At 53.7% G+C, this 23,497-nt stretch overlaps 1 protein-coding gene across 1 annotated transcript in view; it reads right to left on the minus strand.

Annotated features, from left to right (window-relative positions):
- Positions 1-23,497, minus strand: part of GABBR2 (gamma-aminobutyric acid type B receptor subunit 2) — a 330,068-nt gene that overhangs the window by 228,328 nt on the left and 78,243 nt on the right. The window contains exon 2 of the mRNA XM_028531783.2: positions 1,721-1,858. Within this exon, the coding sequence (XP_028387584.1) occupies positions 1,721-1,858 (138 nt within the window). The remainder of the gene's footprint in view (positions 1-1,720; positions 1,859-23,497) is intronic.

A 23,497-nucleotide genomic window follows, 5' to 3' on the forward strand; every position in this document is an offset into this window, starting at 1 on the left:
CAGCGCTCTCCTCCGTGCCTCCAGCTGTCCAACACCCTCTCCTCCTTCGCAGCCAGCTCAGCATCACCTCCCGCGGAAGCCTTCCTCATCCCTGGGCTAAGTGGGCGGCCCTCCCTCCTCACACCTCTGCCATGGCTGGTCCCACCTCCCCTCCACTCCCAGCACCCCAGGCGCACGCATGGGGCCAGGCCCAGAGGTCTTCAGGCAACTTAAGCAAGCAGAGCAAAGCCAGATCCCCCTGCAGCCCAGCTCCTGCCCGCCTCTTGGTTCTCACTCTCACCCCCCCCCCACCACAACCCACCCACCATGCTCCAGCCCCACTGCCCTCTTTCCTGTTCCCCGGACCCGGACACAAACACGCCAGGTTCTTCCCGTCACAGGCTGTCTGCACTGGCTGCTCCGCGCCCCAAACACGGGTGCTCTGCGCCAGCCAGTCTTTCTCACCCTTCGGGCCTCAGCTCAAATGCTACCTGCTCTGCAAAGACTTCTCTGCCTACCCCGAGGCAGCCTCGGTTTATCTCCTCACCCTGTTGACAGCCCGGTTTGCCTGCCACAGCCTGACCGCAGGGGCCAGACTGCCTGAGTGTAAACCGTGGCTCTGTGACTCTCGAGCTGTGGCTGTGGGGACAGGTTACTCAGCTGCTGTGTACTTCAGTTTCCTCATCTATGAAACGGAATGACAATGGTACCTACAGCACAGAGCAGGTATACGGGCTAAACGAGTTAATACATACACGTGCTCGCTCAGAACAGTGCCTGGTATGCAGCAAGCATGATGTATGTATTATACAAGTGTTAACTCAGTATTATTACTTGTTTGACTGCTTGCTGCCTGCCTCCCTCCTAGAATGCAAGCTTCGAAAGGGTAGAGACTTTATCACTATCCTGTCCTGGTTAGCACTATATCCTGGTTAGCACTCCACCCCCAGTGTCTACCAACATTCTAGGCACACAGCAAGTTGCCCATTATGTTTGTTGGGTGGATGGATGCATGGGGGAGGCAAAGAAGTAACATGTGTTCCTGGGCAACCACTCGTCCCAGGGGGCCACAGCTTTCCATGCCCCTCTCTCGCACTCCAAAGAACAGCTAGCTCGCACTGGTGAGTTCTGCCTGCAACAGACCGTGCACGCCCTGGTGGAACTTCAGGCTGTGCATAACATTTGCCAGTGTGAAGAGTAAATAATCAGCCAGGAACCCCAGGAAAGGCTTAACTGAGGACAAAGGCAGTCTCAGTGGACAGGAGGACTCCAGCGGGGAAGAGAGGTTTGAGAGGGAACAGATGAAGGACCGTCCGGGGGAGGGGAAAGAGAGAGCGGGGTTCTGAGGCTTGAAAGTCCAGGGTGCATCGGGGGAGCGGTGAGTTGTCCGGAGCGGCTGGGCCATGGAATGTGTGTCAGGGACAGGAGATGACACGGGACAGGCAGGCTGGCTGGAACTGGATGGCCCTGCGAGTCAGGCTAGGGAGTCACTGCAAGACTTCAGACACAGAGAGGTGGTATTGGGGCTACACTGGAGAGACCCGCTGTGGTGGCCATGCCAGGGCTGACCAGAAGGTCAGGCCGGGAGGTGGGGGCAGCAGGAGGTTGTGCAATCACAGGAAAGGATGGGCCAGGGCCTACGTCAGGAAACTTAGGAACCAGGCTGGACAAGGGACCGTTCCTACAAAAGATTAGTGGCCATTCAAGATAGTCCCCCAACAAAAGGTGGCTTGGAGCTTACCTGAACCAGGTTCCAGCCTTGGAGGGACTCTGCGATGATGGACGTAACGGACGGACAGACGCCCCCGAACACCATCAAGTGGTTCGGCCCGTACTTTATTGCGTCGTAGAAGGCTTTCAGTCCTTTCGCGTTATCACACTGGGGAGCAACACACAGAAAGAGAAGCCCGAATTAGAAACAGCTTTCCCCGGGGGCAAGAGCCCAACAGCGGATTCACACGAACAGATGTGCCTCGTGAGAAGCCTTCTGGGCTTCAGTCCTCTCACCGGCGGAGCCTCTCATCACACCGGCCCCGGGTCTGTGCTGTGAGCTCCTCGAAGCGTGATGTTGGCACCCCCGACCCCCATCCTGGTTCCCCAATGCCTCACAGTGGGGTCTCCCCTTCCACGGCCATTTACGCTTGGGAGGGTGATTGTCAAAAAAGCGGAAAAGAACCAATGTTGGCGAGGACACGGAGACACTGGCACCCTTGCGTATTATCGGTGGTGGGAATGTAAAACGGTGCGGCGGCTGCAGAAAACAGGCTGGCCGTTCCTCAGATGGTTGAGTAGAATCACTGCATGATCCAGCATCTCACTGCTAGGCACATACCCCAAAGGACCGAAAGCGAGAACGCCAACAGATACCCGTGCGCCGTGTTCGCAGCAGCCAGAGGGTAGAAACGACGGACGTGCTCATCAGCAATGAGCGGGAAACACACTGCGGCGGACACAGACGGCAGGCCGTCCTTCAGCCTGGGAAATTAAGGGAACTCTGATACATAGTTACGACGTGGATGAACCTCGGGGACGTTGTGTGAAGGGAATAAGCCAGGTGCAGAAGGAAAACACTGTGTGATTCCCCCTGTATGAGGTGCCTGGGGTCATCTGATGCACAGACACAGAGAACTAACAGCGGTCGCCAGGGGCGGGGCAAGAGAAGAGGAGGAGTCAGTGTTTACGGATACAGTCTCAGCGTGGGTGGTGGAAACCCTGGAGAGGGGGGCGGTGACGGCGGCAGCACGACAATGTGAATGCTCTGAAGGCCACGTGACTCTATGTACACCTAAAAACGTATTGTATGTTAAGTATCTTTTATCACAATTTTAAAAAAAGGAGGGGGAGGAGGAGGAGAAGGAGAGGTGCTGAAGGGAAGAACTGGTTCAGCAGGCACCTGCCAAACGAGGCTCTGTGTCAGCTCCGGGCTGGGTGCGCAGGGAACAGAGGTCGGACCCGGCCCCTGCCAAGGAGGGCGCCTTCGGGAGAGGGACGCTGACCACCACGGCAGACCCTGGAGATCTACCATGGACATGAACGAGGAGCAGGGTCCACGGGTGCTGGCAGTCAGGACGGTTTGCTCCCTGCCTCCCCACGGTCAGCTCTCCCCTGGACAGAGGCTCTGGCTCCTCACTGGGCTTCTTGCTCCCCCGGGGGCCCAGGTCAGCCCACTTGCCCCCACCAGCCTGAGGGCCTCTGTGAAATATAAAGTAGTCCTTCTCGCTCCGCTGCTTTCTGTGCACCTAAAACCCAAACTCTTCACAGAACACAATTCTCAGAAGGTTAGAAACGCCACTCTCAGGAAAATCAGCAGTGGGTACACGCTGCCCTTTTACTTAGCTCATGAACAAGGGAACCTGCAAGACGGCAAAGTGGAGTCAAAAGAAAATTTAAGAGACGGGTTTTTACAGTGAATGGAAAAATAAGAAAGGAGATAAAATTGCTAAGTTAGATATAAAACTGGTTACTGCCTTACAGGGCAATACAACTATAACCTTTGGGGACAGAAAAGAAAATAACTCAAAACCTGTACAATGTACCAGTTTTAGAGAATTATAAGATGTCTGAGCTTTAAATTCCCCAGACCAGAGGACCCTCGGCCAGGGTTGTTGCAAAATGCTCCAAGTGTTTGGCTGTCTGTATAATTTGTATACTTTGTATCACTTACAAGTTTGGTATGATATTCTTAACCCTCCTTTGCATGACGGATGCCAGAAGCCACAAGGCCTGGCCCCCGTCTCACTCTGACCTGACTTTCCTCCCCCTCCCCCTCCCCAGTGCTCGCCCAGTACAACCTCACCCGCCTCCTCTTTGTTCCTTGAAATTGAAAGCCATTTCCTTCCTGTCCCCAGGCCTTTGCACTTGCTGTTTTCTCCAGGAATAACATTCACTTGATTCTCCACAGAACTGGCTGCTTTTTATCATTCAGGTCTTGGCATGGCTGTTACCTCCACAGCGAAGATGTTATGATCCCTCCTTCCCTAAATGGTCCCCGCTCCCAGTCGCTTACTAAAAGCCACGTTCTGCACTGCCCTGACGTGGTTCCTAAAATGATCTGAAATCTTCTTTTCTATTTTTTTGTTTGCCAGTCGATTGGTGGGCCTCTCAGCTAGGATGTAAGGCCCCTGAGGGCAAGGATGGCTATGGCTGCTTTCACTGCCGTCTCCCTGGAGCCTCGGGCAGGACTCAGGGAAGATCTGTGGACTGCCTGAAGCAGAAGTTCTGATGTTCTCCCCGCAGCTACTTTCTCCCCTCCCTTTCTGCTTCTGTCTCTCTCCTGACTTTTGTCTCACTCTCCATTCTCTGTCTTCCTCTTTTTTTCTGTTCCTCCCTTCCCATAAGTGACCATAAGGTGAGACCAGAGTGAGTTAGCATTTGTTGCTCCTTCCTTGTTTATTTGAGAGACTCGGGACTGTGACCCAGGGTGGGTGCTGGGAGAGACAGGAAAATGAGTCCAACACAGTTCCTGGCCTCAGGGAGCTCCCCGTGTGGCAGAGGCAGTGAGACAGGGGCACGGGCGGCCACATCACACGGCAGACAGCACTCAGTGCTGGGGGCAGGCAGGTCCAGGCTGTGGACACCACCAGGGGAATGACCAGGGAGGGCTCTGGGGGTGGAGCGCTTGAGGCTGAGTGATGAGGGCCAAGTGGCCTGGGCTAAGGCTCACCAGGGAGTTTGGATTGTAGCCTACCCCAATTCAAAAAAGAATTCCAGTTTTTTAATTTTGATTTAATTTTTAATTGGTCAACTTATTACTTTCTTTTTTTTGCCAAGAAAGAGAGAGAGAATGAGGAAAGGCAGAAAGGCAGGAGGGGAGGGAGAGAGAGGAAGGCAGGGAGGAAGGAGGAAAGACTAAGTTGCTGGTTCTTGGGCCGTCCAGCAATTGTCCTTGTCCCTGACTGAGCGTGACACGTCCCACCCTCTACAGAGCAGGGGCAGACACTACAGAGCAGCTCATGTTTTAATTGTTTCTGTCGTGATTTACTGAATCATTTCCCGTTTTAATACATTCTGGTAACGATTCTAGCTTGTTTTCTAATCTGTAGCTAATGACAATGATAATACAGTGCCACAAGATTTATAATCAAAGGTGCATTAAAATAATATTAGCAACAATGAACTAATTAATACTTGTTTGCTCAGCAAACACTTCCCCAGTACCCAGCTTGTGCGAGATTCTCTATCAATAATGATGCCCTGGCTTTTCACAAACAGACAACTTCTGGACACGTCAACGCGAAAACCTGAGAATATTTGATAACCAGTGCATCTGAGCTGGAAGAATCTTCCAGTGCTCAAAAAATGTTTCACTGACTCAGTCTCCTCCAGGCTGGGTTTAGAGGGCAGAATTCTGGCTCCCATAAACTTCACCCCTTGGTCTCACTCTCCTGAATATGTTATGTTACACGACGAAGGCACTTTGTAGATGTAATCAAGGTCACAAACAGCTGACCTGCGAGCGTTACCCAGGTAGCCCAACGCCATCGCACCAGCCCTGAAAGCAGAGGTCTCTCCTAGCTGGGAGCAGAGGGGGAAACGGGCATTCAAAGCATGAGATCGACTCGATGGGCCTTTGCTGGCTTGAAGATGCAAGGGGATGCCCAGCAAGAAGGTGGGAACCTCAGGCCTACAGCTGCAAGAAGCCGAACTCTGCCAACAGACTGAGTCTCGCCTCCGGATTAAGAACCCGGCCCAGCTCACCTTGACTTTGACCTTGTTTCCCGAGCAGAGGACCCAGCAGGGCCACACAGTGCCTGAACTTCTGCCCCACGGACTGTGAGACAATACCCAGTTGTGGTTTAAACCGCCAGGTGTGTGGTAACCTGCGACAGCAGCCACAGACAACTCACACGGCACAGCAACATCAGAAAAATAAGAATGACCTCTCCCTTCAAGTCAAATGTAGTGCGTAGAAAGAACTTTCCTTAATTTACAGAGATCTTTCATGGTGTGTAGGGTGTTAAAGTGTTTTGCTACTTTAAATTATAGACAGTAGGGAGATTTTGTTGTTAATGTCCTAGCATGACAAAAGAAGAAGCGTTCCATCCACTCTGTGCCAGCTCCTGTTCCGAGACCACATTCCCAGCCCGTCCCTTCAGTCTTTGCTGCTCTGTGAGAGGCCGACAAGCGTGGGCTTGGCTAGTCCAGCCAGCTGGGCACCCTCATTTCCAGGTGCAGACGCTGAAGCCTTGCCCTCAGTGTGGAGGGACTTGCCCTTTCAGGGTTAGGGGAGGGGTTCCGGGACTTCCAGCTGAGAGCCTTCTCTGTAACCTGGAGAATGCAGCTCAGTGGGCAAAGGGAAGGGTAAAGCGAGCCGTGTTCCAGAAAGGACCAGCAAGACGCTGGAAGCCCAGGCCTCCTCCTCATCAGCACTCTTGGGCTGAGGCAGGAGAAACAACCTACTAGGCACCAGGCTCACTTCCTTGGCTCCCCCGGAGAGCACTTTTACCGTGAATGACAAAATAAACATCTCATGGGCAGATCTGTCCCGTTCTCAGCGCTGCCTCCCTCGTCTTCCTCTCCAACACTGGATCTCCCTATCTGATGTGATCAGTGTTCCAAAGAGAGATGACTTCCCTGATCAAAGCTGAGTCTTCATGGCTGGACCTGCTGAGGTGTTTTCAGAGTGCTGCCCGGGCCCTGGCTGGGTAAGCTGCGTTGGTCAGAGCGTTGTCCTGATGGGCCAACGTTGCGGGATAGAGCCCCGGTCAGGGTACATGTAGGCAAGAGGCAGCCAATGGATGTGTAAATAGGTGGGACAACAAATGGATGTTTCTCTCTCTCCCTTCCTCTCTGTCTCTAAAGTCAATAAATAAAAATTGAAAAGAAGAAAACAAAAACAAAACCCAAAGTGCTGCGCAGGACCCCAGGACCCAGCAGAGACATTCTGGGGCCGGTGAAAGGGGCTCTGGGCTCCTCAGCTTCCCTTCAGCCAGCAGATCTCCTTGTATCTATTTGCTATGCAGCATCAAGCTTCCAGAAAATACTTAATTTGAAGCCTGGATTTTAATACTAGTAGGAAAGGAAAGAAGGAAGGAAGGAAGGAAGGAAGGAAGGAAGGAAGGAAGGAAGGAAGGAAGGGAGGGAGGGAGGGAGGGAGGGAGGGAGGGAGGGAAGGAGGAAGGAAGGAAGGAAGGAAGGAAGGAAGGAAGGAAGGAAGGAAACCACGAAGGAGATAACCCCTAAGGTTCTTGCCTGTGTATGACTTTTGTCTTTGGCCTCAGGAAGGGCACGTGAGCCCTGGCTGGTGTGGCTCAGTGGATTGAGCACCAGCCTGTGAACGGGAAGGTCGCCGGTTTGATTCCCAGTGAGGGCACATGCCTGGGTTGTGGGCTAGGTCCTTGGTTGGGGGCCTGTGAGAGGCAACAATCTCTCCCACAGTGATGTTGCTCTCCTTCCTCTCTCTTCCCCTCCCCTCCACTCTCTCTAAAAATAAATAAATAAAATCATAAAAAAAGAAGAAAGGTGGGTGAGCATCCTGCAGACAAGGCCGGTGGAGCCAGTTGCCTGAGCACACGCAGGACAGGCCACCGCTCACTGAACGTTCACCCACTACATGTCAGTTACACATCAGTTACACGTCAGTTTGTCTGATGGTCAATTCACCAAATCACTGGGGAAATTCTCTGAGTTCGAGCTCCCGGAGGGGTTCCTGGCAGGCATTTCACCGGGCTATCTCACAAGAATTTGTCATTTCGGCTGGGCTGAAAGTCAATCTCCCCTGTATTTCATGTTTCAGTCCTTCCTAAACACTGCACTTCGAGATGTTCCCCTAATGCCTGTTTATCATCGCCCTCTTCTTTAGGACCGGTCCCTGCCTGAGCCAGGAAAATGTTGAAGCATTTCTATCCCCCATTTACGGTGTCTGTTAGGCAGCTCTCAGTGAGCTCACTGGGCAAAACCATCATTCTGAGAAATGCAGTTTGGCTTTTGATAAATGGCTCTTGGAGCCCCTGTAAGGGGGTTCTCGTGTCCTGGGAGAAACCTGTGGGCTTTATCATGTTCTCTTACTCCACCCCTCACTCCGCTTCCTCCCACGACAAACTCGCCCCCACTCAGCTCTAGAGGGTATTCTGACAGTTGGCGTGGCCGTAACCGACAGGCAGATGGGGAGACAATTCTATCACAGTTCAAATTCTCATGCAAGAGTTCAAAGTTGGATGACCAGCCACAGCCTCTGACCTACACTTGGGCCACTTGGACATGGGCTCTGGCACACAGTAGGCCCTCAGTAACTGTGGCCTCCCTTCTTTTCACTAGTATTTTCATTGACTCCTCAACTGCAGCAGCCCCTGGTCACTACCTCCAAATTCCTCCCCGCTGTCTCATGTCCAGTGCTTCTCCCTTCCCTAGGAGGACAGGCCTGTCACAGAGAAGTCACAATTGGCACACAGAGGCTCTTAAGATTCAGCACCTACAAATGGGAATAGATCTAAAAGCCATGAAAATCAGTTTTTTTTTAAAGATTTTATTTATTTATTTTTAGAGAGGGAAGGGAGGGAGACAGAGAGAGAGAGAGAGAGAGAGGGAGAGAGAGAGAGAGAGAAACGTCAATGTGCGGTTGCTGGGGGTTATGGCCTGCAACCCAGGCATGTACCCTGGCTGGGAATCGAACCTGGGACACTTTGGTTCCCAGCCCGCGCTCAATCCACTGAGCTACGCCAGCCAGGGCTGAAAATCAGTTTTTAAATGAAAAAAATTGGGACTCTAGAATAAAATCCATTTTCATTTAAATCCCATTTTTAAAGATTAGAGTACTTTTTGGACTTAAAATTTCAAGGAAAATGTTACTAAGAGTTAAGATGCAAGAATGCCAAGAAAATGTCAGAGTTAATAACAACCAATTTGAAACTGGGAGTTGCTCCACACAGAATTTCAGAACTGAAGGAGAATTTAAGAGCTAACATGCCCAACTTGCCCCAGTACAACGTCCCCTCTGTGCATCGCACTCCGGGAGAAGCCAGCAGCTGCTTACTCCCTTGGGGGGGCAGGGATCTCCCTCCCTCCGCAATCCATCACCAGCCAGCTCAGCTCCTTAGAAAGTTCTTGTGTGGGTCTCGAAATCACCCTTCCTTCTGCATTCGCTGTTCTAGTTCTGAGCAGAGAGATCAGCCAACTTTTCCCCCTAAAGGGCCAGATAGTAAATATTTTAGGTTTTGCGGCCCTTGCAACTTCTCAACCCTCTGCAGCATAAAGCAGCCAGACAATACGTAAGCCAATGAGTGTGGCTGCACTCCAATAACATTTTATTGACAAAAACAGGCAGCAGCCAGGTTTGGGCCATGGGCCAGAGTTTGCCTGTGCTGGCTCTGGAACCCCCCAGAACTCTTACCAGCCCCCATTCCCACGGGAGCACTGCAGGTACCTGACCTCAGTCAGCCTGACTCCAGAAGATGTCTTGTCTGCTGACGAACGATGCACCAGCTAAGGGTGGGGCCTCCTTCTAACCATCCCTGTGCAGTGTGGCTTCACACCCTTCTCATCTGTGGGCTCTTCTCTGGGAAGGCTCCGAGGGCTGATATTTCTAGGACGAACCCCCAAATATCCCCATCTGCTCCGCACAGATCATGAACTAACATGTATTGTGCACTCACTGTGTGTTACTTAGTCCTGGTACACAGACCTTCACAGAAGTCATCCTATCCATGCCTCAGAACATTATTACAGGGTGGGCACTACTATTATTTCCATTTTAGAGATGAGGAAACTGAGGTTCACAGAAGTTAAATAATTTGCCCAAGGTCACTCAGGTGTAAGGATTCAATCCCAGGCAATGTCACTTCAGAGTACTGTTTCATTTTATTTTATTACAAATGTTTTAATCCTCACCCAAGGATATGTTTTTATTGATTTTAGAGAGAGAAGATGGGGGAGAGGGAGGGAGAAGGGGGAGGGGAGAGATCGATGTGAGAGAGAAACATCGATCAGTTGTCTCTCATGTGTACCCCAACCGGGGATCGAACCTGCAACCTAGGTATGCAATCTGATGGGGGATTGAACCCTCAACCCTCTGGGTGCACGTGATGACGCTCTAACCAACTGAGCCACCCAGCCAGGGCAGTACTGTTTTATTTTAAATAAGATTTGTTCCTATGAAATATTTCCCTCATAGAAAAGGACCTACCATATCCATATAAGGTGTATAAGGTAAGGTATAAGTGGTAACAGGAACACGCAGGATACCCAGCACCCAGTTTATGAGGCAGCCCCCCGGGGAAACACACATCCCTCCTTCACCCAGAGGGGAACCCTCGTCTGGATTTTGTGTGTATCCTTCCTTGCTTTTCTTTACCATATGTATGCATATGTTTCCTAAACACTCTATCATGTAATTGCACTTGTTTTTAACTGTATACATAAGTGGACTCATGCTGTGTTCTTTCCCCCAAATTTGCCTTTGTGGCTTCACATTATGTTTGTGGGATGTTTGTTGCTGAATGGAGGAGCAGTTCATTCCTTTTCGTGGCTGTGTCGTACTCCATCATATCAATATGCCACCGCCTTGTTGCTGCTGTTGGTCCTTCCCCTGTGGAAGGACCCTGGGCAGTGCCTGTGTTTTGTTCGGTTGCTGTTGTCGGCCAGCCGGCTGAACGCGTCTCTGCCCATGTGCCTCCCAGCACCGGGCAGAGCTTCTCTACGGGGCACACCTGGAGATGGAGTCACTGAATCGCAGGGCTCCCCACACTTTCTCAAAGTAGTTTTGCTCACTTATACTCCCGCCAGCAGTGTTTGAGCAATCCCACGGTTGCATATCCCTGCAGCTTTAACTTTTGCCACTCTTGTGGGTATTTGCTACATTCTTTCAATTTCTATGCTCTTGATAGTAAAGGAGGATGAGCCATCTGTTCGCATGTTTATAAGCCATTTATGTTTACGCTTTCGGACTGGTGACTTCGCCCGTTTTTCTATGGCGTTGTTTGTCTTTTCCTTATTGGTTTGTTTGGCGCACGCCCAGCCACCATGCTACTCTGAATGGAATGACCACCTCCTGCATTCTGAACATAGACCTCTATTAATGCAGCCTCAGGCTGCGGCCCTTCTATTCAGAAACCACTTCCCACAGAGCGTGCTGTCAGGGCGCACTACCAAACCAGCACGTGTAGTCTTTCTTGGGAAGGAAAAAGAAGAAGAAACTTCTTGATGATAAAATTCAGCCAACCAAAAGAGGGATCAAAATGCAGACCTCAGGCATGGTGGGCTCGTGATGAAAAGGTGGGATCGTGGGCACTGGACCCACTTCGCATGAAACCACCGGCAACGGGAAGATAGTGTCACATAAACTCCAGGAGGTGGAGGAAGGACAAGGAGTTGTAAAAATTGCTAAGAAGGAGTTGTAAAAATTGCTAATTTCCTCTTCTTCCACTGAAGGACTTGAATCGATACGATCTAAAATTGAAAACTGGAGTTTAAAAGCCAGGACTCTAACCTCACTGCTTTTCATAATCTTTTATTACCCTTAAGGTATTTTAGAAACAAATATAGTCTGTAGTGAAGGCAAAATTGCTTAATGTTGAGCAGGGCCCTCTGATTCACTTTTCTTTATTTTCTCCTGTTGCAGTCAAATAAGCAAAACACAACACCATCTTCAAACAGCGCACAGTGACGACCTCCTTTGCTGAAGCGACTTCTGCCCATCTCTCTACTCACAGGCACGGAAAGCCGTCTGGAGTAAGGGTCGTCTATTGTTAGTGATGGTGAGGTTTTGAGGGTCTTTTCATACTCTCTTCTTTATACCTATTGCTTTTACTTCAGATTCTTAAAGCACACGTTTCTTTTATAAAGACAGAAAGTCATTTTTAAATGGGTAGGCTTTTCTTAACCATGTATCTCCCTCTTTCTGTTCTTCTGTGGTTGACTTTCTGAGCTAAAGAACAGGAACTTACACTTATTATGGCTAAATCATAAAAATTAGCCCAGCCCATTAGCCAACTGGATTAAACGCACACTTTATCATTCTTCCATTGAAATGAATTCATTCAAGCATCTTCTAGGCATCTACTAAGTCCCTGTGACATCTGCAAACTCCTGGAACAGAGTAGATACTCAAGAAACATTTACTGACAAATTAAATTTGGAAATTAGAAGAGTAGTAATAACACAGGAAGCCCTTCTGCAGCACTCACTGGGCCAGCGTTATTCTGATGTCTTTGTACAATCAGCTCAATCCTCACAACACCTCTATCACCTGCATTTTAACAGACAAAGAAAGAGGGTCAGAGAGGTGAGTGATCTGAGTGCAGGGCACCCCTGGGACTCGAAGCCAGGGAGTCGGGCTCCAGGACCCGCGCTCCACGGTGTCTGTGTGGTGTCCTCCTCCCCACGGCTGCAGACAGCCTACATCCCCCAGCCTCTCGTGCAATTCGATGTGACCACGGGGTTCTGAGCGATGGTGCAGGAGCAAAGGTGACGTGCACTACGGCTGGCATGGGCTGATAAAACCACCCATGGGCACTCAGTGCTCCCTCTTCCCTCCACGGAGTGAGTGGGGGAGGCTCCAAGGACCTAGAAGCAGTGGAGCTGCGTCAACCTGGAACCCCTGAGGCCGTCAGGAAGGGGCGCCACGGCTTCAAGAGAAACTGTCACAGGGAGTCAGCCCCAGGAGTGCAGAGCCCCCAGGGCCAGTGCCTCCAGAACATGCCTCACCCTCCCCAGGCGGCCCCCACCCTTGACAGAGCATGGCAGTGGCACAGGTGCTCGCCGTGTCCGGCCAGTGCAGGACTCGACCACACGCAATCTCTGAGCACCTTTGTCTGGCTGAGGCTTTCTCAGAGCGGCCCCGCCTGAGTGTCCGCCCGCCCACGCCTCCTGCCTTCCCCTCTCCTTCCTTCAGGTCAGACCTGCCCCCCAGTCTGAAGACCTGCCCTGCCTTTCTCTGCTCTCTCCCCCTTTGCCCTCACAGACACCCCCCCAGGGCACCCCTGACTCTGTCTGGGCACTTGCTTCCCAGAAGACCCAGCCAACACACCCCTCTGACCTGCCCTTGACTATGACACGAGCAGAGGAAAACCTTCGTAGATGAAACCATGGGAATACAATGCCGTTTTGCCTGCCACCAGACCGCATCAAGTCCTGGGCCTTCCTAATCACCTGCTGAAACAATTGTGAAATAGAAGAAATCAAAATATCTGGGAAACTATTCAAGAGAGGTGAAAAGAATTTAAAGTGAGACCAAAAAAAGGGTATGGAAAAAGCATGCAGCACGTGTAAAAAATGTCCCGCTGTCATCCAAGACCCGGACGTGAAGCCAGGATTCAAGGGATATAAGCAGAGGTGCTCGGATCCGCTGCGCTGGGGCCGTCTCACTCCCCGCCGCCCTGGGCTCCGCCAGCGGCTTGGCTCCAGACAGGTGTTTCACACACACGGGCCCGGCAAAATCACTGCCGCCTGGCGGAGGCGGCCCCCACCAGCGGAGATGGCCTGAAGTAAAAGTAGTCCTAGCCGTATCTTGGTCCCCAAGTGCTTATTAACTCCAGCCGTCTTGAGTTTTTTACACCCTTTCCTCGGGGTGATGGACAGACCATCTGCTTCCAAAAGTCTCCAGAGGGCCCGGCTGTCCATCCCGAGTACCGAGGAGACGCTGGCATTTCCGTGTTCCCCCGAGCTGTCACTCTGCATTCTTGGCCGGCTGCAGACTGTGTTACTTGGGCGTGATGGAGCGTACCACACATCTCCCCTCTGCACCGGTAAAGCCAATTACCCAATTTACAAAATGTTTTTCCAAGACGGATAGATACAAACTGCGTTTTCTAATTAGCTGTCAATAAGTACTGCAGCACGCGCAGGTGTGACATTTTTAAAAGTCAGGGTCATAAATGCAAAGCGTATGCGAGCTGCCCGAGGGGGCGGTGGTGTGGGGGGGGGGCTCCTTTTCTACCAGTGTGCACAGACATTGTAAGTTGTCAGCCCTTTTCCTGGGCTCGGGGGCCCGGGCTACCTGCTGAGGAGAGACAGCGCCGCGGGCAGGTGCCAGGGAGCCGTCTCCACTCCTCCCCACTCCCACGTGCTTCTAAGGGGCTCCCTGGTTCAACATCGCTGGGGGCCTGGGCCAGGTAGGGGGCATGAGATGGGGGAGACGTGCTTCCTGCCCTCAGGGCACTGACCGACCCTCTGGAGGAGATGAAAGAAACAGTTTAGTGAGGTGGGCTACGCGGTATAGCAAAGGTTTGGATCGGGAGTTCTGGAACACTCGTTTGTTCCGTGAACTCTCATGGGGGCGGGTGATGGAGAGCCAGACCCTGGCTGGATGCTGGGGACACAGGGCAGGTCACCCAGGGTCTTGGCCCTCAGGGAGCTCCCATTTCACTGTGGGAGAGAAGACCAGAAGGAAAAGCACAATGCAAGGCAGGAGCAAGGCCGTGAGAAAAGGAAGGAATGTTCAAATAGCACTGAGGCTGCCTGGAGGAGGTGGCTTTCTAGCTAAGCCTTGAAGGGAGGAAGAGGCGGAAGAGACCAGATAGCACGCAGCTGTGCTTCGTTCGCACGGATGCCCCGGCACAGCTGCCGTGGGGAGGCCTGACGGGGAAGAAGGAAGCCAGGTGGGAGGTGGGGGCAATGATCCAGGTGGGTGGCTGGGTGGAAAGCCCGCCCCAGCACCCCCGAGACGGACGTGTCCACAGTGGAGCTCGCTGCTCAGGGGCACTAGAACTAAGAGGCTGGGAGGCTTGGGTATGACCACAGCATGACGTCAATGGGACCCAGGAGTTGGGTCACCTCAATGCCTTTCTTAACAAGAGCTCAGTGGTGAGGAAGGCCAACACCAAAGAAATAGCAAAGCCCACTATGCTGTGCACAGGATGGGCCTGGCCAAGGGCCCTGGACCTGCCACTCCCTGGCCACGTGACCTCCTCCTCCCCCGGGCATCACTTCTAAAACAAGAAGGTTCGGTCAGTGGGCGTATCAGCCAGAAGAGGCTAGAATCTGCTGTGGGGAAAAGAAATCTCAATGGAAAGCCCCAGAAGAAGCTGACTTCTCTCTCGATGAGGGGGGAGGCGGGTGTGACACATCACCGTCACTCAGGGGCCCAAACTGACGGAACAGCTGCCATCCTGAGTGCTGCCGGTTGCCAGGGGAGCGGGGAAGGGAAAAGTCTGGAGAGGCTCCACGAGCAGCGAGATGGAACTCACTCGGCAGACTCGGCCCCGCCCGAGTCCCAGGGACACGAGGTGCAACGGGCCAGCAGGAGAGGAGAGCTAGGAGTCGGGGAACCCCCGAATGACTGCCACACACAGCCCATCTCTCAGGCCCCCTCCTGTCCTGACAGTCTGTGGTTGGGTTTGGGGTCCAGGCCAGATTTTAGTTCACTTTATACATAACGGCTACATCTCTGTAGCGCTGACCTACGTGCCAGGCGCTGCACTGGATTCTTTACGTGCATTATCTCCTTCATCAGTGAACATGTACTTTTCCTTTAATATCTGCAATGACCTTATGGCATGGACACCGTGATCACCCTCCACTTAACAAAGGAGGAAATGCAAGTCCAGGGAGCTTAACTGACAAGCTCCAGGTCACACCCCTAGCAAGTCAGGAAGCCAGGACTCCAGCCCAGACCCTCACATTCCAAACCTTAACTCTGCCTCTCACCAGCCAGGCTGTCTAGAGACGAGTGCAGCGCCTTGTGAACCAGCGGGCCGCCTGCCGCTGCGGGGGCTCTGGCAGAGGCTGCAGGAGGATGCTGTAGAAGGGATCGTTTCACTGAGGAAAGCAATAGACTCTAGCCCTGAAGTTCCAGGAGGAGGGGCAAGGAGACAGGAAAAGCGGGTCAGTCTGGGGAACAGCAAGCGGTTCCCTGGGGCGAAGCACGCAGTGGGGGAATGGGAGGAATGGGAGGTGGGCTTGGGGGGAGGCTGGAGCAGCCTTGGTGGGCTCTGAGCACCAGTACAAGGGGTTGCACCTTATTCTGGGGACTTAGGGAGTTCTGGTTTTGGTTTGGTTGAGATGGACAACACCGGCCACCACTTGGAGGAACTGAGGTAGAAAAGCCAGCAGGGGACGCAGGGCCCTGGGGACAGTGCCAAGAGGTGCTGGCTGGCTGCCCATTCCATGACTTTCCCTGGGGATCGCATCCCCGAACCTGACAGTCCTTCCTGGGACACGGGCCGAGCTGGGCCCTGGTTTCCCTGGCGGCCCACGGCCTGGCACAGATCCTGCCCGTGCCCGCTCACTGGGCTCCTGCTCGGAGAGGAAGGGAGACTGCAGACCCGGACCGCCACCGCCGCCACGGCCGCCACCACACTCATTCCTCAGGTGGCCCGCCCTCCGCCCGCAGCGGCTCAGTTGGAGTTAATTATGTGTCTCTCTTGTCCTCTGCCTGGGGACGCCGTGGTCACTCCCCTGGCTGACGGGGGAGGGCTCGGCTGCTGTCACACGTCTCCGTGATCAGGGGCTTCTGCTCAGGGGCACCTCCGACTCTTCAGTCCTGTCACAAATGCTCCTGCCTCTCCACAGCGGGCTGACACCCGTCTCCAGCGGCCTCTTTGGAGGGTCTCCCCGGCACCCCAGCCCCTCAGGCCTGCTTCCTCTGCCCCGTCCCCATGGCTGTGTGACCCCATGGGCACAGAACTGACCTCACTTGGTGGTGGACTGCAGGGACCCTGGTTGCGCAGGCAGCCCTGGGCCGGGCCGTGTGCCCCTCTCAACACCCCACCCCAGACTCAGCTCCTCCACGTCTGATGTCCTAACATGCCTTCCCAGGCCTGTATGCCCAGGCAGCAAATCTCACCTGTGCCCTCTACCCCCCCTGTCACAGCTGAGATCTGTTAGGTGGGCCCCAAGCCCATGCGGGCACTGCCTGCCCAGACCGTAGTGCCTAGGGCTGTGCCCAAACTCTAAAGGGTGTGACGCCCACGCCCCGCCACGCCCCCACCTGCAAAATGGGGCGGAGAGGCTTCAGTGAGAAGCATAGCTGGAAACAGGCCAGAAAACAGGTACCACCCAGCGCTGAGAGGGGAGCAGGAAGCTCCGGAGAAGGAATTCTTTTGAGGCCCTAGGGAGGAAGTGCCGGTTAGGGGTGGGGGAGCCTCCAGGAGGAGGATGCATTTTAGGGGTGAAGTCCAGGGGAGGCTCCTGTGGATCTTCCAGGGGCAGTCTGGGACCAGTGCACTTAGGGGTGTGATCCATTCCGGGGAACCCCCTGTGCAGGACACCTTGACCATGAGGCGGCACAGCTCCAAGAGCAGCGGCCTTTGGAAGGCCAGAGGGAGATGCAGACCCTCAGAGGGCAGCCCGTCCCAGCCCTGGTGGGGGACTCAGCCCTGCATCCCCCTTCTTTGTAAAACAGAGGAGCAATGCTGAAAAGCCCCGTGCGGGAAGCCCCACTCAGACAGAGGGTACAGGTGAGGTGCCTGTGGCCCCCGCATCAACCCGACCCTAGGACTCCGCTCCATCAACACCTGCCACAGCCTCCTGGGCCATTTCCCAGGTTGGGGGCCCCAGGAGCCTTACCTGGGAAAACTACCTTCATACATCATGCAAACAGAACAGGAGGATTTTTCAGGGTTTATTCATTTTCATGCAGAAAAAATGATGATGGTTTTTTCCCTGAGTAGCCCACCTGGCCGTGAAATTGTTACTTTGTTTTCCTTTTAGGTTTCACAGATCCTTCCTGAGCCTTGAATAATTATTTGAATGTAGTTTTTTCCAAAAAAATGTTTTAAAAAGCAAGCAGGAAGTGCAATAAGGCTGACAAAAAAGAAAGGACAAATATCAAATGATTCACTTATAAGAAGTACCTTGAGCAGTCAGACTCGCAGAGACAGAAAGCAGCGTGGTGGCTGCTGGGGCGGGGGTGGGGTGGTTATTTTTAATGGGCACAGAGTTTCAGTGTGAGCAATGAGAAACTTCTCGAATGCATGGTGGTGGTGGTTTCACAACAATGGAAAAGCACTAAATGCCACTCAACCCCTTAACAATGGTCAATTTGATGTGATGTATAGTTTACCACAATTTGGGGGGAAACCCAAGCAGGAAGGTAACATGTTCTCCAGGACGGGTCTCATGGCCTCCATGGGCCTCAGTTTCCTACTCTGTGAAATGGGAGAGAAGTCTGCCCTCCCTGCACTCTGAGCCTCGTGTGGAGAGAGAAGCCTTTGTTTCCTGCCAGGCCAGGAAAGGGTTTTCCAAACGCTGCTCTACAGAGAGACTAAAGAGAAACCACAGTGGAGCTAAGCAAATACACAGAAGCACAAAACAGCCTCATACATGGAGGGCAGCCTGAGTGCAGTCAGAAGCTGGAGGCCTCCGTGCCTCGCTGCCCTCCGCTCTGGACTCCTGAGGGAACAAGTGGCCAGAAGAGAAGGACGTTGCCCAGGGCACACAGTAAGTCCCTGAGCGAGTGGGGGCAGACCCTCACTCATTCAGGCACCAGACCCCAGGCCCCAGGCCCCCTTCACCCTCACCTAGCAACAGGCCCCCAATGCCTCAGATCACACATGGCTTCTGCTATGACAGCCACGTGCCTACCCTCGGTACCTGGCCAAGCCCAGGGCATCCTGCCTCCTTCCAGAAGCCTTCGCTCAGTGAGATGCCCTTTCCTTCGGCTCACTGAGCACCGTCTTGGGGGGAAATGACCAAGGACAAGCTCTGGCGTGTGGCTTTCTAAGCGCGGGGCTATGTCCTGCACGGCTGTAGCGCAGTTTCAAGGGCCTGACCCTGGGGCCAGGTGCCTGGGTTAACATCTCCCACTTAACAGCTGATTGACCTTGGGCAACCTTTCGCCTCTCCGTGGGTCCCCTCCCTCCTCCATATGTGGGGATAACCCTGTCTACTGCACATGGTGGTTACGACAGTTCAGTGAGTTGCTGCACAGTTCTAGGAAGAGAGCCTGGCACCCCGTGAACATCTGACAAATGTCAGCTATGGGTTCACTCTCCTCAGGAGCCCTGCTGATCCCCACGTGCACGAGGAGCTCTGGGGATGCTTGCTGACTGACCCCCCCCACCCCGCCACCGGGGGAATAAAAGGAGTCCAGGAGCCTTCGGGGTGGGCGCTGGTTTATGAGTGCCCTTCTCAGGCTGCACATTAAACAGCAATGGAGACCCCAGGACAGTGTCACGTGGGGGGAAATCCTCATGAGTCCCCCCACTTTCACTCCTCTCCAAGCCTGGTCCGGCCTCATCCCTGCGATGGGAGAAGCAGGTGGTGTGGTCACGACAGGCACCATATGGGGACCCGCCCCTCTCTATTTCGGGCCAATCTGTTGACATGACAACCAGGCTTCCCGACCCTGCACCCAATCTCCATCCTTGCACTTGTGTTCTGCCAGGCACATCCTCCACCAGCCGCCTCCCTGGATGGAGGGGCATCTTCACAGATTCTGTGGAGACCCTCCCCCGCAGAACAGTGGACAGGAGGGCCCTCACACCAGGCACCCCTGCTAGTGCTGGACACAGGGACTGGCAGCTCCACTCCCCAAAGCCCAAAAGTGGGGCTTATGCAAGCTCCAGAGGGAGGGCTGTCCCCATTTACACACTTCCCAGAAAACCCCGGGCTGCCTTGCCTTCCCCAACCAGGAGCTGATGAGAGTCCACCCCCAGCTTGTGCTCAGTCCCCAGATACTCATGTGTTAGGGACAAGCAGGCCAGGAAGGGCTCACGGAGGTCCTCTGAGCTGAGCACCGTGTTCTTCCATTGGGGAACCCAAGGGGGGTGGTTGGCTTTTCTGCAACTACACAGACGCTCCCCCAACCCCTGCCAGCCTGGGATTCCCTCACCCACCAAGATTCCATTCACGTTGCTCTACAACAGACAACAGAATGTGCTGGATTCTCCTGCATCACCAGAGAGCATACCGAATTTTATTTTTAAACCAGGAACTCTGCGACCACAAACACCACCCCAGGGATAAGGCACCTGGACTGAGCGCCCACCAGGGTGGCCATAACAGCAACAGAAGTAATAATAATAGTTCTCTCAACTCTGAAGACTCCTCACAGGCAATGCAAATCTTAAACTCGACACAAACATCATCTCACGGACCCGAATGTTCGCGGCATCCCCACTTACAGATGTGGAACAGGCTCAGAAAGTTTTAACTAACCAAGTCAAGGACACACAGCAGAAGAGGAGCTGGGTGTGGAGCCAGCCTGTCTGTCAATGCACTTACCCTTGACCTCATGAGGCCTGGGGGAGTGGGGCACCAAGGATGAAGTGGCAGCACTTCCCTGAGTCACCTGGGGTGACGGCACAGACAAGGAAACTTCCAGCAATATGCTCAGAGACAGAAGGAGGAAGGACACCATGCTAGGAGAGGGGAACAGCGCGTCGCTGGGGGTGGGCAAGAAAGAGGGCTCACTTGCGGACACCTCTAAATGCCGAGCACTGAAGTGGGCACTTCTGATGACATCATCTGACCGCCCTGCTTTAAGGATTTCTTGGGGGGCAGTTAGGAAGGTCAATGACCAGGACTAAAGAGACTGGAAGTGGCTTCTGAGAGGAGGCGGCTCTTGAATTGGAAGGAAGGAAGGACTGTGTTAATTTTCCACGGCCCAGGAAACGCAGCCCCTACATTGCAGGTACAGAGTGCACGGTAGCCCGTCCTGACGTCCACCCACGCCGAGTCCCCCACGATCTCTAGAAACAGAAGGGATGTAAAAGCACACGGGGAGACGCATTGTTAATACGGTTCACAACAGGAGGCAACAAAGGAATTTTACGAGGAGGCTGGCTGATGCAGTCAGCGGAAATAAATAAATTAAAACGTGGCATTGTTGTCTCTTTGTGTATGTTAGTTTTAACTACTGTTTACTGAAAAACCACAACTTCACATGAGCAAAAAGAAAAAAAAAGTCCCCAAACCGGCGCACCACCAATCTCTGTGTAACAGATCTACCTCGGGGAGCGGAGGGGGACTTTCACTCTCAGCGGTGGTGGCAGGGCCCAGCCAGGGGCTCAGGCACAACAGACAGTCAAGGGCCCGGAGTGCCTTTCCACACAGCTGGCGGACACGAGGGCCTCGAGGCTCATCCAGTGGTCACGGACGCAGTTCATTTGTGGGGCGGTGTTACGATCCTCCTCAGCCTCAGAGCCCCCACAGTCCTGTGGGGTGGACAGGGCTTTCTCCTTTAGTCACAGTGCACACATGTCCCCTGTGTGGGTTCCACTCTGCCTTTTACTAACCAGCTGGCTCTTGCCATGGCTGGCGCACCTGCCCCTGGGAGGGGGCTACACCTGCGGACAAGAACCATGCCTAGACCGTGTCTTGTGGGCCTGCCCCTGAACTAGAGCTGGGCACCATGCTGCCAGACTGGGCATGAGATGAGACAGCAGCATCAGTCGTTGCAGCAGCGGTGGGAGATTGGGGGGGGGGGGGGGCGGGGCAGGTCTTGCTCCGGGTGGGGCCTTGAGGGTGAGGACTCCATAGGGGTTTCCAACTTAGCTCTTCCACAGGCCCCTCTAAGCACTGACGTGGCGTGATCCCACTGGTCAGGCTTCAGTCTCCCACCACCATTGAACCAGGAGAGTGCCCTTCTGCAGATTTTAGGCAACAGGCACCTAGAAAATTTTGTTTCAACAGAGGGCTCGATAGCTCAGGAGACAAGTGGCAGCCAGGACAGGAGGGCCAGGGAGGTGGTTTTGCCCTGGCAACGGTGGTCCTCCTCAGCGACCTGGGCCAGCCCCGCCGAGGGCCTGCGACCGGAGCTCTAGGCCTCCCTCCGCAGCAGAGAAAGCTCCACTCTAAAAAGAGGTCCAGGCGCTTGATGGTTTGGCCAAATGGACAACAGAAAAATTAAAACCCAATAAACTGTCCCAGCAGACAAGTGTATTCCTGGAGTTTCAACACAGGTGAGAGGGTTGGGAATTCCCTTCGAGCTGAATGGGGCTGAATTACCAGTGGCCTGCGCCACAGTCTGTCTGGGCTGCTACAGTGAACACCGCCTGGGTGGCTTAAACAACAGATGCCAATTTCTCACAGTTGATTAGCTGACGGGGTAGTTCAAGATCGAGGCACCAGCAGATCTGGTGTCTGATGAGAGCCCACTTCCAGACTCACAGATGGCCACCTTCTCCTTGTATCCTCACATGGCGGAAGGGGTGAGAGAACTTTCTGGGGTCTCCTTAACAGGGCACTCACCCCACTCATGAGGCTCCTCCATGACCTAATCACCTCTCAAGGCCCCACCTGTTATCATCACATCAGGGAGTAGGTCTCAACATACGAGTTTGAGGGGAACACAAACATTCAGGGTGTAGCACCTTAAATGCCAGGCTGACAGGTGGCCCCCCATCCTATGGCGCATGTGGCCCCGGGCCCCTCACACACCGTGCACAGCAAGTGCTGACGGGCTTGGTGCGGGTCACACAGACATGGTGCATCCAGTCTGAGGAGGCTCAGGCGTAAACCCAGAACACAAACCAGACCTTGTGGGAGAATGCTGAGGCCCCGCCAGCCCGGGCTGGCTGGAGGAGGCAGTAGGAGAGGCAGGCAGAGATGGGGCCCTGAAGCAGAGCACGCCAGGGCGCAGGGGTCTGAGGGCCAGGAGGCAGACTGAGAAAGAGGCAGGCACACGCTTAGTAACTGCTGACACTGAGCGATGGCTCCACGAGGCTGTTTATCCCTCTCTTCCTACTGTGATAGGTTCCTGAAATCATCCACACAAAAAGCATAAGAAAAAAACAAAAGGAAAAGAAAGGGCCAAGATGCCCCTGAAATCTCCCCTTTCCTCATTTCAACAATCCCAGGAGTTCCTGCAGGGAACACAGAACCGAACGCCGAATCACAGCTAGGAGGAGAGGCATGGGGGCCGGGCAAGGCAGGACGGCTGGGCACTTCTCTCTGCTGGGCAAGGCCCGTCTTCACAGGCAGGGTTTCTCAGCCATCTTGCCCCTCCTACAGCATCAGCACCGCCCTCGGGGGATGGCCCTGAGTTCCTTCCTCTGTCCCTGCTACCTGCTCTCAGCTCCAGACTGCGTGTCTCCAGACAGGTGACCCACAGACCCAAACCTGGACTCAACACCTTCTCCTCAAACCCAGTGAGTGTCCTAGGAGGAGCAACGCAGACGTGGTAGGTGAGACACAGGCTGTAGATTCAGAGTCTAAGAAAGCCGCTTTCTCTCTGGAAGCCTTCCACAGAGGAATGGCACCCAGCAGGTGGTCAGTACCTGTAAGGGCTCAGTAAGCATGGGCCATCACCATCATTGTTGTTGATATCTTCATCGGTATCAGTACTAACGTTCCCCTCTACAGGTCCTCGGAGAACCTGGCACCTTCCTAGATGCCAGCTTTGCATGACCCTTCACACCCACCCAGCGTCAGTTCCTGAAGGTTCTAGTGGCTAAGTAGCTGTGGAACATGCCATCCTCTGTGCCCCCACTGCCACGTGCTCCTGTCTGGCCTCCTGCTCTCTTCCCTGGACCGCATTTCCCTCTGCTGCCAGGCCTGCTCCCTCCCACCCTGCTATTCATTCACCTTCTCTCCAGAGTGGTCTCCCTAAATGAAAAGCCGATCGTGTCACTCTCGGCTCAAAGGCTTGCATGGCCCTTTCCACGTCCAAAAGCACTTAGTGAACACTCATTCACCTGACACA

Source organism: Phyllostomus discolor, chromosome 3, assembly GCF_004126475.2.
Source record: "Phyllostomus discolor isolate MPI-MPIP mPhyDis1 chromosome 3, mPhyDis1.pri.v3, whole genome shotgun sequence".
Lineage (NCBI taxonomy): Eukaryota > Metazoa > Chordata > Mammalia > Chiroptera > Phyllostomidae > Phyllostomus > Phyllostomus discolor.